The sequence below is a fragment of the Hemicordylus capensis genome, chromosome 12 (genome assembly GCF_027244095.1).
Source record: "Hemicordylus capensis ecotype Gifberg chromosome 12, rHemCap1.1.pri, whole genome shotgun sequence".
Lineage (NCBI taxonomy): Eukaryota > Metazoa > Chordata > Lepidosauria > Squamata > Cordylidae > Hemicordylus > Hemicordylus capensis.
Window position 1 is genome coordinate 10,526,916 of NC_069668.1, and position 15,715 is coordinate 10,542,630.

The following is a 15,715-nucleotide window of genomic DNA, read 5'->3' on the forward strand; positions in this document are numbered from 1 at the left end:
CCAGTCCAGACCAGCGTCTCTTCTCACAGGGGGTTCCCAGACATCGTGGACTACAACTCCCAGCATGCCCGGCTGCAGTGGCCTTTGGCTGGGGGTTCTGGGGGCTGTAGTCCACAGCATCTGGGGACCCCCTGTGAGAGGGAACACTGCCACACAGACACAGGCACCCACACTCTGCCTTGGCCTTTCAGTGGGCTGGGCAGCAGGGGTGCATCCAGGCGGGCATTCCACCGGTGCAGCTTCCCTCCCCAGCTGGAGAAGCCCGCCCCATTGACCACCAGCTCGCCCTCCCCTAAGGGGGGGGGGCAGGGCTCCTCCCTCCAAGCGGGGTGGCTGGGGGGCCCGTTATGTCCGTTTGTGGGGGCAGGCTGCGAGTGCGAGGCGGGAGACCCTGTGACGTCACAGCAGCCCCCCCCCGCACCTTGCCTCCCTCTCTCTTCCCGCCCCCTCCCTCCGTGCGCGCTCCCAGGCCGGCCGCGCCGGCGCGACCAATCACTCCGCCGAGCGCGCCCGCGCCGGGCCTTGCCACGCCCCCTGCCGCCTGGCAATTGGCTGCCGGGCGTCGGTGGGGCGGGGCCGGGGGGCGGTGGCTGTTCCCGTGGCTGCCCCTCAGTCCGGGCGAAGCAGGCGCCGGAGGCAGGCGGGCAAGCGCTGCGTGCCGGCCGGCCTGCTCTCCTCCTTGTCAGGGAGGGCGCCGCCACCACCATGTCGTCGACTCCGGCCAGCGCCGCCACCTGGTACGTGCTCTCCACGCTGGGCGGCTACCTGCTCACCTCGGCGCTGCTGCTGAAGTTCCCCGGCTTGCTCCATCGCCCCAAGCGCCAGCGCTTCCGATGCCGGCACATCTCGCACCGCGGCGGTGAGCGGAGGCGGGAGGGAAACGGAAGGGAAGGAAGAAAGAAGGACCCCCCGTTCTCTCCTCCGTCATTGAATGGGGGGGCTGGTTTGCTTCCTCCCCGCTCTTCTCGCCCCCCCCCCGCCCGTCTGACCTTGAAATGCGCGCCCTCCTCCTTCTCCTTCCTCTTGCAGCAATTGAGCGGGTGGGGGTCGCATCCCCCCCGCCCCCTGCTCCTTCTCGGGACCGGCGGACTCTGCGCGCATCCTTAATGGAGGGAGGGGCGGAGGAGACGACGGCTTTGTTCCCCTGCCCGGCTGGATCTCGCCGGCGGCCCAGCCCAGGGCGACAGCGCCCCCCTTTCCCCGCGCTGCAGTTTATGTTGTGGTAGGCAGCAGCCTGGGGGTGATGGGAGTTGTAGTCCAGCAGCCTCTCTTCCGCCCCCAGAGAGATGAGGTGTGGGGATGAAGAATTCTTCCCCCCCTCCCCCCCACCACGCAGCCCATCCCATCCACCGCACCGCCCCCGCTTCAGAGCTCCCTTCATACCTACCTGTTTTGCACAAGGGAGGGGGCAGCAGGTGCAGAGCCTGGGCTTGGTTTGCCTAGGAGGGTGCCGCTGGCTTCTTCCTCTTACACCTGCCCAGCGGAGGGGCTCTGGCCTCCCAGTGTGTGCGCATACACTCACACACACACGCCCCCGATCTGGCTGGCCTTGGCACCCTCAAGCCTGCCCCCTCTATTTTTAGGGATCCTCCCTTGCTCTCTCCCCCCACAACCACCTGTTTGTTCAGCCATCTGTTCTTCTTCAGAAGGGCAATTTCCGAAGTAGCTTGAGCCGCTTGTGAAAGCCCAGCCCCACACATCCCCTCTCCCCCTTGCACCCCATCCTTTCATTGGCACCCTCTTGTGCCCCCATTTCTGCTCCCCCCCACCGGCCTTGTCAGTTACATAGGAAACTGCCAGATGCTGAGTCAGACCCTTGGTCTATCTAGCTCAGTATTGTCTTCCCAGACTGGCAGCGGCTTCTCCAAGGTTGCAGGCAGGAATCTCTCTCTTGGAGATGCTGCCAGGGAGGGAACTTGGAGCCTAGATGCTCTTCCCAGAGTGGCTTCATCCCCTGAGGGGGAATCTCTTCCAGTGCTCACACATCAAGTCTCCCATTCAGTTGCAACCAGGACAGACCTTGCTTAGCTATGGGGACAAGTCATGCTTGCTACCACCAGACCAGCTCTCTGCAATCTTTCACAAGGGCGCTTTTGAAGCTCTCTTTGGGGGAGGGGTTTTGCCAAAGCAAGCTTGGGGGGTGGGTGGGTTGCAGAGTCGGAAGTAAGACTGCAGGTGGGGGATGATGTGAATGATCTCTGCCCTCTGGCCTGCACTTTGAGCAGGCGTGCCCCGGAGGCTAGTAAGCAAAAAGCTGCTGTCCTGTGCTTCCCTTCTGAGACCCTGGGCCTGGCTGTGTGTGTCCTGGTGGGGGGCGGGTGAGGGGGTCAACCACTGCTGGGTAGTTAGAACATCAGGACAGCCCTGCTGGATCAGGCCCAAGAAGGCCCATCTAGTCCAGCATCCTGTTTCCCACAGTGGCCCACCAGGAAGCTCACGGGCAAGAGGTCTGTGCATGCCTTCTCTCCTGCTGTTGCTCCCCTGGAATGCAGGGGTGGGTAGGTCTCTGTAGCCGAGGGGCCAAGCTGGCAGGCCACAGGGCTTCTGGCTTGCAGCCCCTCCGCTTCCCTGGCTTGTGGGCCCCCACCCCTGCCTGCCACCCACCGGCTGAAGTGGAGGGCTTGGTGCGCGTGGCCCCCAGCAAGGGCCTTGCTGGCAGACGGTGGCATGCTTTCTTTCCGAGCTGACCCACATATGAGGCTGCCAGAAGCAATGAAGGGTGGCCACCCACTGTGGGCTTCAAGTGGCAGTGCGGCCTCCTCCGGGGCAGGTCTCCAGGCCTGCCGTGGCGTGGCAGTGGGCTCCATGGGCTTCGGGGGGGCCTGTGCAGCCCTGGGAGGGTTTTCTCTCTCTTTGATACGGCTCCTCGTCTAGAACTGTGGCCTGGGTGCTTTCTGGGTCCCCTTCCTCCCTGAATAACAGGTCGGGGGGGAGGAGACGCCGACACCAAGCCACCTTATCTAGTTCACCTTTCATCAGGTAGCGGTAAGAAGATCCGCCGCCCTCCGCGCACCTTCCTCTCCAGGCGTCTGGGCCACTCAGACCCTCCTCCGGCCCCAGCTCCATCCCTAGGCAGCCACTGCCGTTCAGTTTTCTGGCATTTGGAAGTCTGTCCTCAGGATGGTTCGCAGCCGTCTTGTGGCTCGGAGCCGAAGCGGAAATGGGACGCCTTCCCTCCCCATTTTGCCTCGGCCTGCAGTGGGGTGAGGCTAGTACTGGCCGGTCTTTAGGGGTGTGTTGAGCGCTTGCCGTGCTCGAAAGCGCTCTCTAAATTCCAGACGCTCCTCTTGCGAAAAGCGGAGCCGTTTGGGTCGGTTTGTGTGACCTGATCTGCATAGAACAGGTCCACATGCTTCACCTGAAACCCATATTGGCGATAAGTCTGAAATGTATCTCCTTGCAAGAATAAAGGGATGATGTTGCAAAGAAGATCAGGTTACCGAAAGTCGGTCAGAGAGGGAGCGAGAGAGAGGACTGCCTGCTTAAGGCAAGGTGACGCAAGTCCTCTGAATAGGTATCGCCTCACACGCTGCAGTTTCCATCCGTTTCGGAAAGTGTGTGTACTTTAATGTACTTGTAATGAGAGCCAGCGTGGTGTAGTGGTTGGAGGGCTGGACTAGGAGCGGGGAGACCCGAGTTCAAATCCCCACTCAGCCATGAGACTTGCTGGGTGACTCTGGGCCAGTCACTTCTCTCTCAGCCTAACCTACTTCACAGGGTTGTTGTGAGGAGACAACTGAAGTATGTAGTACTCTGGGCTCCTGGGAGGAAGAGCGGGATATAAAATGTAAAAAATAATAATGTATGGGGTGCAGAATTCCCTCTTAACAGGGAATTCCAGATGCTGTTGACTACCACTCCCAGCATCCCCAGCTGCAATGGCCTCTGGCTAGGAATTATAGAAGCTGTAGTCAACAGCATCTGTTAGAGGGGACCAAGGTTTGGGTGTCTTCTCCCCCCCCCCCACATTCACAGTTAGGTAGCTTGGCTGGGCAGATGAGTTGTGAGTTGTGTACTCTTCCCCCCCACCCCCCCGCAAAGCAGCCCTTCGTCTGTCTTTCTCTCGGGTCACGATCCGTTCTGCAGAGCTGTCTCCAGCCCCAGCTGACACGGTGTGGCCAGAAATCCACAAGGAGAAGAAGGTGGCTGTAGCTTTCCCCCAACCCCTGCTCCTCAAAATCTGGTAACGGGAAGTGTGCAGTCTCTGCTCAGAGAGGGAACTGGGAGTGTGTGTTGGTCACACCGGTTCCTGACTCAAACCAATCATTTCGGAAAGTGATCTGGGCTACAGGCTCTTCTCGCCTTGTAGTAACGGGTTCTCTATGGGGGCTGCTCGTTTTGGTTCACCAGGCGTTGATTCACCCAGGCTTTTGATTAGATTTATAGTTTTAATATTGGGTTTTAAATTATTTTAATGGTTAATTGAGTTGATGTTTTGACTGATTTTAATTGCAAACTGCCCAGTTTTGGGCGATACAGAAATATTTTAAATAAAAATGGATAAATCCATCCTGAGCCTATTGGCCATCTGTCTGGGTAACCCTGAGTTTGAGCATCCTGCGAGAGAAGCATTCTCGCCCCCCACCCCAACTGGGCCATACGGCAAACCCAAGTGTGAAATGCGAGTTGGATCTCGCCAGCTCAGGCATAGGGCAGTGGAAACGTTTCAGCAGTATTGTGTTGCTGAGCAGTGTTCCCTCTAACAGGGGTTCCCAGATGTGGTGGACTCCAACTCCCAGCACCCCCAGCTGCAGTGGCCTTTGGCTGGGGATTCTGGGAGTTGTAGTCGGCAAAGTCTGGGAACACCACCACCCCACCCCGGGAGTTCACACAGCGCAGAGACAAAAAAGGACAACTTCTGCTTTTGCTGTTACTGCCGGGAGACGACGTCCTCATGCTCTGCTTACGCTGCTCTTTTGGAGCAGTCGGTTGCCCTTTTCCCACTTCTTACACTTCCAGTAGCATTTCACAAGCCAGGGGTAAGAGTTGCACTTTGAAAAGACCCATAATTTAGGGGTCTAGGAGACTGGTACTGGAGAATCTGATGATGCTACAGCAGCTTTGCTGGAACCATGTGGGCGTTGGTCTCATCTGGGAGAGCCCCAGGCAAAGGTGAGTAGGGCTCAACCGGTTTGAGTCCTGATGGCCCCGTCAAGAATGCAGCAGGCGGATCTGGGTGAAAAGGCATGTTTTCCAGAGGAAACAAGCCGCTGTGTGTCTCCACAGATCTCTGGCCAGGTTGGACTTGGGGTTTTTTTGCGGCTGGGGTGGCCTTGCGTGCTGCAAGCCTGCACCCCCTTCGCCTTGCTGCCCGTCCCAGGAGTTGCAATCATTGCCTGTCTGCAGGGGTCTATGCACACTTGATCTCTCTCTTGGAGAGGAGAGCTGGTCTTGTGGGAGCAAGCATGACTTGTCCCCTTAGCTAAGCAGGGTCTGCCCTGGTTGCATTTGAATGGGAGACTTGATGTGTGAGCACTGCAAGAGATTCCCCTCGGGGAGAATGGGGCCGCTCTGGGAAGAGCATCTAGGTTCCAAGTCCCCTCCCTGGCAGCATCTCCAAGATTGGACTGAGAGAGATTCCTGCCTGCAACCTTGGAGAAGCCACTGACAGCCTGGGTAGACGATACTGAGCGAGATGGACCAAGGCCTTGACTCGGTATATGGCAGCTTCCTATGAGGAGCTGTTGCAGAGCAGCCTGCAATCGATGGCATCTGAGCCGATGGTATCGGTGCAAGAGATGGGCCTCAAGAGTCCAGCGTGCCGCCTTTGCTTTGCTCCTGCGTGGACCACAGAGCGGGTGGCTGTCCTCGGCCTCCACCCTGCCTCACACAGAAACCATTCACTGGCTCCTTCCCTCCTTCCCTTTTGTATATTGGAACTGCAGTACCTGGCCAGATCCTGTGTCGGGCACGTGGCTCGGAGACCTGGCACGGAGTATGCCGGGAAATGAGGCCTTTCAGGGTAACCAAGAGAAGCCAAAGCACTTCTTTGGGGAGTGCACCAATTGTCCCGTGTCAGTAATGAAGTCTCGGATGTCTGGCCAGCTTGGATGATGGGGCATTGGTGTCGTAAGGGTGCCAGTTGTTGCGTTTCCATCCCTGCCTTTAAGAGGGCGGTAGGTGTGCCCTTTCCACTGGGCTCTTCAGTCTTTCCTGCAAGAGAAGTGCTTCATCTTCAGGACAGGGGGACTGGGTTACCGAATGAACGTGGCTGCTTATAAATGTATGCCGGGTATCCCTAGCTTCTGGATTCACAGATGCCTACTGGTGTGTGTCTTGTCGTCCCCATCCCACCCCCCCACCCCCAGTCCCAACTCCTGAGCACTGGGTCCGGATTCTCTCGTGAGCTGCAGGAAACTCACTCTGACCTCTCTTTGCTCCCACAGGTGCTGGCGAGAACTTGGAAAACACCATGGCAGCTTTTCGCCAGTGAGTATCACGGCACTTCTCCAGTAATAGCCGTTTGATTTCCTTCAGTCTGCCCTGTTCCCACAGTCAAAGGCTGAAGTGAGTGTGAAGCACGGCTCCGGGCTCACTCCAGGCGTCTGTCCCGTTTCTGGTCGCCCATCTCGCTGCGCGGATGATGTTCTCCTTCACCGCAGAACCAAAGTGTCCCGCCAGGGAGGATTGGGGTGGGTGGGGGGCAGTGTTTCCTCTAACAGGGGTTTCCAGATGTGGCGGACTACAACTCCCAGAATCCCCAGCTGCAATGGCTTTTGTTTGGGGATTCTGGAAGTTGTAGTCATTCGTGGGGGTGGCTGGCAAGTCAAGCAAGCAGGTGGCCTCTTTACTAGTGCCTCGTCGGGGACCTCTGGGAGAGGGGAAGGAGGCCCCGGGGCCAGCCAGAGGCTTGGCACAAACAAGCCGCCTCCAGGGAGAGAGCCTTCCTTCCCAGCCGACTCAAAGCCAGAGAAGCAAGCAGCTTGGTGCTGACGTGGCCGGCTGCAGGCAAGTGCCCCGTGCCCCGGTGAAGAGAGCCGGCCAGCCGCCTGGTGTCCCCCTCGCGCTGACGGTCGGAGTGCAGCGCCTGGCTGCAGGTCCCCATTTCCGGAGCTGGCGCCCTCCCTCCGGAGGCTGTGCATGCCCTCGCAAGCACCCTGTGTGGAAGGCGAATGTACGAGAGAGTGGCTGCTCCAGGCTGGGCTGGGGCTTCCTGGCGGGAAGGGGGTTGAAGCCCTCTCTCACCTGCAAGCCCAGCATCAGGCGAAGCAATGCGCTCTTCCCTGGAAGTCTTGTTTACCAGCGGGAGAGCACAGCTCAGGCCCTCGGGAGCCTTGCGTCAGCGCCGGGCTGCAGCTGCCTGCTCCTTCCCGCCTCCTGCTCCTCCTCCAGTCCGTCCTGGGCCCAGCTGGCCTTGGGGGCTGGCTCTCGGGTGGTGGTGGCGGCGGCAGCAGCCCCTCGGGGCTCAGATTTCCTGGGGGTGATGGAGAGAAGGCGAGGTGTGCCATGGCCGCCACCCTGCTCTGGGCCCGCCTTCCCCGGTGTTACGAGTCTGCATACGATTCGATGGTGTTGCATCGACCGCCACGTGTCACGGTTCGGTGGAGTTGTCCTCCTTCCATCTGTGATTGTGGGTGTGCCGCTAGTCTCATTACGGGTGCTTGGTCCCGAGCACAGCTGGGGTGGCCCTTGGGCCGTGGGGGCAAGCCAGGATTCAGGGCTGAGGAGCGAGGGCTGGTGCCAGCCCTGAAGAGTCAAGCCACGTGTCCCAGAGAGGAAAGCGGCAAGCCCGGGAGAGGGTGGAGCAGGGGCGTGGCCTGAGCAGCCACCGGAAGCCCTTGGGAGTCCTGCAGATGGAGCCAGTCCCGGCTTGTGGCAGCCTTGACAGGACTCTGGTCAGCAGCCCATTTTGCCGGGGGCCAGTTGCAAGAGGGAATAAAGGGGATGGGCCCGGGCCCGTCTCCCCAGCTTCCTGTTGCCACAGACGCAGCTGCTCAACTACACGGCTTGCTTGCTGAGACCAGACAGGGTTTGGCGGGTGCTGTGCAGGAGGTGGTGCCCTCATGATGAGGACCAGGGAAGGCGCCCCAATTGTCCAGTTGACACCGACTTCCAAAGCAGGGGCCCTTAGAGAGCCAGCTGGGTGATGCCGCCAGCCAGCCCATCCTCTGGGAAGGAGCAGTGGGGTGGCCGTCTGGCTCCCTTGAGCGGAAACGGGGGTCTCGCTTGTGAAGCGAGAGGGGGGACCCTCCCTCCCCGGCCAGGGCTTAGGCTTCTTCTCTCCCCCCCAGTGCCGTCAATGTGGGAACTGACATGCTGGAGCTGGACTGCCACTTGACTAAGGATGAGCAGGTCGTTGTGTCGCACGACGAGAACCTGAAGCGAGCCACAGGGGTGGAGGCCAACATCTCTGACCTCAAGTACTCCGTGAGTCGCTGCCCGTGCCCGCCGCCTCCTCCCCGGATCCTCTGGGGTTCCCCAAAGGGGCCCCAGGCCCAGCTGCACGTTGCCGTGGGGAGAGCAAACCAGCCGCCAAACCACGTTCCCTCTAACCATGATCCCCGGCTGTGGTGGACTACAACTCCCAGAACCCCCCAGCCAAGGCTATTGCAGCTGGGGATTCTGGGATTAGTAGTCCACAAGAGCTGGGGTTCCCTGTGAGAGGGAGCACCGCTGCCAAAGCCCCTGGTCCTGCAGCTCCTCCGGCTCCATGAGCCTCCCGTTGTCCTGAAGTGGCAGGGAGTGCCAGAGGAGCCTTTGCGGAGAAACATGTGAGCCCCCAGCCCTTGTCATCTGGCACCCCCGCAGATGGGGTGATGCCCCCACATGGGCAGTGGCCACAGGGCTGCTGCTGCTTGGCAGAAGAGCCAGCCGTCGGCTACGTGCCGTTGCTGGTGGGGTGGGCTGGTGTGCCTTCAGGCACGTGGGTTGGAGCTGCCCCACGGGCTCGACTCCTGCTCGAGGTCCCTTCCCATCCCAAAACTCAATTTGGCGGCGGGAGGGGGGAGCCCTGATGGGTTGGAATGGGCCTGCCTCTGGGCCAGGCCATTCAAGCGGTGCAGTTCTTTCTGGGTCTTCTAGCAAATGTCGTCCCATTTCAGCAAATGCTGCTGTTCTTCTCTCTCTCTCTCGTTCTTCCCCAAGGAGCTCCCACCATACCTGTGCAGACTGGATGTCACTTTTCAAAAAGGTAAAGCCCCAAAGTGTGCGTGTGTGATAGGGGTGCCTGGGCTCGCTGACCCTGGCATTGCTGGAGATGGCGCTGTGGATCAGGAGGGCTGTAGCCTTTGCTTGTTCTGCTCTCGGGGCAGGAGACCGAGCTGCTGGCAGGCAACTGGCCCTGAGGGAGGGTGCAGCGCAGCTGTCTGGGGAGGGGTCTCATCCCGGGCCCGACAGGGCTTCCCAGATGTTGTGGACTACAACTCCCAGCATTCCCAGCTGCATTGGCCTTTGGCTGGGGATTGTGGGAGTCCACAACATCTGGCCATCCCTGTGAGAGGGGGACACTGCTGCAACCCCCTGGTGGCAGAGATGGGCCTGTTGCCCTGCCGTGCGTGGGACGGATTCGCTCGGGAGAGCAGCGGCCGCGGAGAATGGACCAGGCTCGCCGCAGTGACCCAGCCCTGCTTGTGTCCTCCAGAGTGCTACTGCGAGGGCGAGGACAAGCACATCCCCTTGCTGAAGGAGGTCTTTGAGGCCTTCCCCCACACCCCCATCAACATCGACATCAAAGTGAACAACGACGTGCTGATCAGGAAGGTGAGTCGCCCCTCGGCTGCTCTGGGAGGCCGTCTCCCGGTGGGGGGCAGGCCAGAGCTGGCTTTCTCCCTCCCCGGGGGTCCCCGGTCCGACAAGCCTGCACGGAAGACCCGCCGGCAGAGTCTCGGGTGCACACGGCTGCGCTTTCAAATGGGAGCCCTCGCTGAAGGGCAGACCCCCGGTGATCGTTTGGCCCTGTGCCACGATGCCTAGATGAGGGAATCCCCAAATCGCCGTGTCGGGGGAATAGCCTCCCCCGGAGCCCCGCCCAACAGCCGCCCGCCTCTTTCTCCTGACCCCCAGGTTTCGGAGCTGGTGAGCCATTACAAGCGGGAACATTTGACCGTGTGGGGCAACGCCAGCCACGAGATCGTGGGCAAGTGTCACAAAGCGGTGAGTGGCCCGCCCTGGATCTGCCTTCCTTCTCCCCGTCGACGCAGAGTGTGGCAGAGGACATGGGGCCCTCTGCCCCCGAGCCCTGGGCTCTCTTCCAGCTAGCCATGGAAGCCACTGCAAGCAGCTGCCTGCCCGGCCCTGTTCCCCTTGCAGTTCATGACGCCGAGCTTTGCTGAGCTCTGCCAGGAGTATCCTCGGCTCCATTTCTGTTGGGGTGTGTGTGTGTGTGTGTACGTACATTTCTTTGCTTGAGAGAGAGACACTTGAGTGATCAGCCCAGCAATCGAGACCCATCACAGCCAAGCCCCGGACAGTAATCGGGGGAGAGTAAGGTGGGGGGATAAAATGAGACTGGGGCTCTTGAGGGCATGGCTTGCCACCCCAAGGGCAGTGGGGTATGTTGGAAGGGGTCAGAGCAGCCTCAAGACACTTGATATGGGGCTCAAGTTCAGCTTCCCAGTCGCTGGCCAGAAATCCGGGAATTCTGCCTGTCCGAGGCAGAGTCCTTTCCACACATCCCACTCACTGTAGCAGCTGTCCAGGCAGTAGTTCTGCAGGTGCAGCCACCTCGCTGCTCCATCCTCTCCTCCGGGGGGCTTTTCCTCCCGTCTTTATTCAGATGGAGGGCACGCAAGTTGGTGGGGCGGGCTGCTTAGCCAGTTCTCAGGTGGCAGGCTTGGTGATGCAGAGCCACTCGGGGCCTTCTTCCCTGGGGTGCGGGCGGGGAAGGGGGCGTACAGAAGCCGCTCCGAGGGGAGCCCCAGGGCTTGCCCAGACACCTCAGGCAGAGAGAGGCCTGGGCCTTGCCACTGCTCCCAGCCGCCCCCCGCCACCGTGCTGATCTCTGCCTTGTTCCTTTGCTCTAGAACGCCCACATCCCGCTCCTGTTCTGCCTCCGGCGCGTCCTGCTGCTGCTCGGCTTGTTCTACACGGGCCTCCTGCCTTTCTTCCCCATCCCGGAGGAGTTCCTGGAGATCCCGATGCCCTCCATCATCCTCAAGTGAGTCGTTCTGGCGTGTGCGAGAGAGATGCCGGGGCACCAGGAAGGCAACCGTGACCCCAAGCGGCTGAACTGTATTGATTTATTTAATCCAATTTGTGCACCGCCCCCAACTTTCGTCTCTGGGTGGTTAACAATCGCGTAAACCCCAGTTAAAAACGTATGCAAAAACTTTAAACCCAACTTAGCAGTTTAAAAAAATAAGCCGGCAATTAAAACCCAACAATCTTTCGGAAGCTGAGCTGCAAAGGATTTCTCCGGGCTGGTGTCTGGAAGGTTCCCTCGGAGGCTTGGCAGGCCGTGCTGGTGTGGGGCGCCATCCAGGGCAGAACCTGGCGTGGGTGGAGGGCGGTGGGGGGCACATGTCTGAACGGAACGTCCTCTCTCCCACTCCTAGGCTGAAAGAGCCGGAGAAGATCTCCAGGAGCCAGCGGTTCACCATCTGGCTTACCGACACGTAAGAGGCCGCCTTGTTCCACGGGGCCCTCGGGAACGCTCCGGCAGCCCCTGTGCCCTGCCCCTGTGGGTCCCGCCCTGCGGCTGCCTCTCGGCACTGGGGGCCGGTGGGGCCACTGAGCTCCTCCTCAAGGCTGGGACTTGGCCGGGAGGCCGCCCACGTGATTCCTGGGAAGGAGAAGAGGCCTCCTCGGCCCCGTCTCTCCTGCCGAAATGCCCGGGGTGGGGTGGGGACACTCACTTCTGCCCTGGCCTCTTGACTGGCGCTGCTTTTTTCTGAGCAGCCGTGGGCGGGCGGGCGGGCTGGGCTCCACGGGCCTTAAGGAAAGGGGGCGTGTGTGGAGAGAGGGGGCTGACTTGACTCTCTCTCTCTCTCTCTCTCCTTTGCAGGCTGCTCATGAGGAAGGCCTTGTTTGACCACCTCACGGCTCGAGGCATCCAGGTATGCCCCAGTTCTGGCTGTGTGTGTGGGGGGAAACATGTACAGGTGCAGTGTCAATGACCTTGCTTGACATGGAGGCAGCAAGACGCCACCAGAGGGCTGGATGTTTCTCCGACCCGAAATCTCCGAAATCTGAATCGGTGCCCCTGCCCACAACCTTCCTCCCTGTATTGGAGGAGGACAGGATAGGATTGGCACTGAGTTCTTGGGCAGGTAGGGAATTCTGCTGCTCCCCCAACCGCCAAATCCCCCAAACACCCCCATTGAGTAGGGCTGAAAACTGTGAAAAGAACATCTCCACCCTCGGATGTGCATGGCTCTTTAGAGGCGTGTGAATGAAGAAGAGTAGCTCCTGCCCCAAAGAGCATACAAAGCTGTAATTGGGTGTGGGAATGCAGCAGACAGGCGGGAGGTTATAACGGTTGGACGCGGGCATGCACACAATGCCTGTGCTTGGCTGCAGTGTTCCCTCTAGCGAGGATTCCCAGTTGTTGTGGACTCCAACTCCTAGCGTCCCCAGCTGCGATAGCCTTTGCTTGGGGATCCTGGGAGTTGTAATCCACAACATCTGGGAATCACTGTTGGAGGGAAGACTGCTTGGACGACCGGGTGAAGCCCACGTCTGCCTGGGAAAGGGGAGCTTAGAGAGTGAGTGGCCCCCTTAATCTGGTTCTCCCCTCTCTCCAGGTGTATATCTGGGTCCTGAATGAAGAGCAGGAATACAAGCGCGCGTTTGACTTGGGAGCCACCGGGGTGATGACGGACTACCCCACCAAGCTGAAGAGTTTCTTGAACAGCTACGGGGCGTGAAGTGCAGCCAGGCTGGTTCTTCCACAGGACGCCGGGGGGACAGAAGCCCGCCCGGGGGGGTCCCCGCCCTTGTGCCTGCAGGTCTCGGCAACCCACTCGCCCAACGCCGACAAGCATAAACAGCTGGGTCTTATTACCTCATTCTCCAATCATTACACCTCTAGAGATTGTATGCAGCTATATTTATTTTTAATTTTTATTTTTTGAAAATTAATCGCATAGTTTACATTATTTTTCTTGGTTGTAAATAGCTTGGTTACTGGTCACTCCCCTGCCCCGATGTGTCTAGAGAGAGGTCTAACTGGTAGAGGTGATGATAGGCCGGACTTCGCGAGTCGGTCGCTGCTAGAGCGCGTAGACTTCTCGTGGGAGACATTCCTGCGGCCGGTGGGTGGGTCATACATGTACGAAAGTGGCTTGGTTGTTCCCGGCAGTCCAGATGGGGGTGGGAAAGACCAACCCAAATGTGGGGTGGGCCCCTCTCAGCAGCTCCCTGTGACTGGAGTTCTATTTTTGGAGCAAGCTGTGGACTATGCCCGCTTGCTGTTTCCTGCCCCACATCACAGGGAACTAGTGGCAGCCCACTGTTAAGGCAGAGGCTGTTCTTTCCACAGACCCTCCTAGCCTCTGGGAGCTGATCTTGAGCGTCATCGGTGATGTGAGTCCTCTGGCTGGCTGTGCTTGGCCCACAGGCAGCAGCCCTCGCCCCAGTGCACAGTTTCCATCCGTGTCGTGCTATTCAGGCCAGCCTGTCGGGGCGGTGGCGGCAACATCTTGAGCAGGGTTTCTTCACCTTGGGCCCCCAGATGTTGTTGGGCTACAACTCCCAGAATCCCCCTTTGTGGCTGGGAGTTGTAGTCCAACGACATCTGGGAGCCCAAGGTGAAGAAACCCTGATCTTGAGTGTCGCTGGAGCTTTTGGAGGGCTGGCTTTGCTGCCGTGGCCGGAGCCTTGTCACGGGGAGGCTGGGCGTGTCTGTGTGCAGCAGCTGGCACGTCGAAGAGCTCCCGCCCCTTCCAGGGGGAGAAGGGGCTCTCTGGTGGTGGCTTCCAGAACCGGCCAGCGCTTCCTTGCCAGGAGGCAGCATGCATCCCCACCACCGAGCTTCTGGCCCACCTTCCCGGAAAGGTTCCTGGGAAGACCTCTCTGTGCAGCCTCCAGTTGGTTCGTTCTAAGAGCTTTTTTTTTTTTTTTAACGGTGGAGAGAAAGAGGGAGAGTTGAGATACGGACGGAGGAAGGAGGGCCAGTGTTGGGCAGCAAGGAGCGCTTTGGCCTGGGGCCTGGCTCCACATCCCCGCTCGGCTGAAAAGCTCACTGGAGGAGCTCGGAGCCTCCCGGGCTCTTGGCCTCACCTGCCTCGTGCTTGAGAACATGAGGCTTTTTCAGCGCTCGGACCGCACAGAATGCTCCTCGAGGGTGGAGGAAGCAGGGTTTCCACCAGATGGCCCAGAAGCACCTGAGAGAGGCTTTGCCACCAGGGCTGGGTGTTGGGGCAGCACGAGGGGGTGGTGCCCCCAGGCCAAGTCCAGCATGGAGGGGCAGGGGGCGCCTCCCTCTCCCCTGGGCTACAGTGGCCTGAAATGGGCTGCACAGACAGGGACCCCCGTGCCCTGCGAGATACTCGGTTCTGGCTTCACAAAGCTGGCTTGGTTCAGTTTTGTGGTATTGCCACTGTATTTGTGGGGGAGAGCTTTGGGTCTGGTGGCCCTGCCCCGACAGTTGATTGCGGGGAGGGGGCGTGTTTCCATGTGCTGCATAACCTTTCCCCCCTCCCTGGGCTTAGCAGAAGCCACATCAAGGTACCTCCAAGGAGAGTGTGCAGATGTGTCGGCCTCTTTTTCTTGACTCTGGACCTGGAGAGGGCGGCGTAAACGGCTGCTGCGTCCACCGGACAGACCCTTCGGCTCCTCTCAGTCATCCCTGGTCCCCAGAGAACCCTGCAAAATGTCTGCGGCATCTGCAGAGGACCATTTCCAGAGTTCTGTGGGCGATGTCATGGCAGTTCAACTTCACGTTGGTGACACATGCTTCGCCTCGGTGTTCCCTGCACCTCAGCCTGTTCAGGAAGCCAGTGCTCATTCTGGGATACACCGAGATCAAGCAGCAGAAACGCTGTTGTGTCGCTTGGGTGGCAGCAGAATAAATTCCTAAGGCAGAGGCTTTTGTGTCCCGTCCAGTGTATGATTGGGTGCATTTCGCTATATTACTGGAGTGGAACAAGTTTCCTGGGAGCACTGCGGTACACCACTGTGAAAAATGTGCATCATTCTCCCCAAATAGAAGTGTTACCTAGAGCAAGAGAGAGAAGAATCACGGAAACAGTTAAGTCTGGTGTTCAAACTGATGGAGATATCCCCCGCACGCCCCACCCTTTCCCCTGACATTTGGCTGCTTGTTTCAGAAGTGGACCTTAGCCCATGGGTTAAGATGATCTCGTACCTGACATTAATAGTTCCAAAGCGTGTCCTTTTTGTAGGAAAGAATTGTGAGAGAACGTCCAGATATTCAGTATCCTGGATCGTGTGTCACTTTTTTTTAGTTGTACTTGATTTTTTGGTAATCAAGTGTCATTAATGTAATGAAGGATGCTGAAAAATACTCCCTGCACTTTCTAACTTGGACAAATGGTTTGGCATCAACTGTGGTTTTTAGAGAGGTGAGAATATGACTCTTGGCATTAAAAAAATGCTCCAAAACAGCAAAGGAGTCTGAGTTCTTTGTTTAATCATCTGCTTGGACTAACATCTCTGACTGCTGGGGAAATTGGAAGTCCTCTTGCCCAAGAAGCCTTCTCAGCGCGTCCTTTGCCCAGAGCAATCTCGCGGGCAGGAATCCTTAGGTACGGCCGTAACTCCTCCGGTCACAAAAAGAGATGATCTCTCTGTGCACTGAGTTAGTGCAAAGCAAATC

General features: G+C 59.0%; 1 protein-coding gene across 1 annotated transcript; it reads left to right on the plus strand.

Annotated features, from left to right (window-relative positions):
- Nucleotides 1–556: 556 nt before the first annotated feature.
- On the plus strand, nucleotides 557–15,508 carry GDPD1 (glycerophosphodiester phosphodiesterase domain containing 1). The gene is made up of 10 exons (XM_053275216.1): nucleotides 557–859; nucleotides 6,387–6,429; nucleotides 8,232–8,367; nucleotides 9,085–9,130; nucleotides 9,581–9,699; nucleotides 10,003–10,092; nucleotides 10,962–11,095; nucleotides 11,493–11,552; nucleotides 11,942–11,993; nucleotides 12,681–15,508. The coding sequence occupies exons 1-10, from the start codon at nucleotides 706–708 to the stop codon at nucleotides 12,801–12,803; spliced, it is 957 nt and encodes a 318-aa protein (XP_053131191.1). The 5' UTR covers nucleotides 557–705; the 3' UTR covers nucleotides 12,804–15,508.
- The last annotated feature ends 207 nt before the right edge of the window (nucleotides 15,509–15,715 follow it).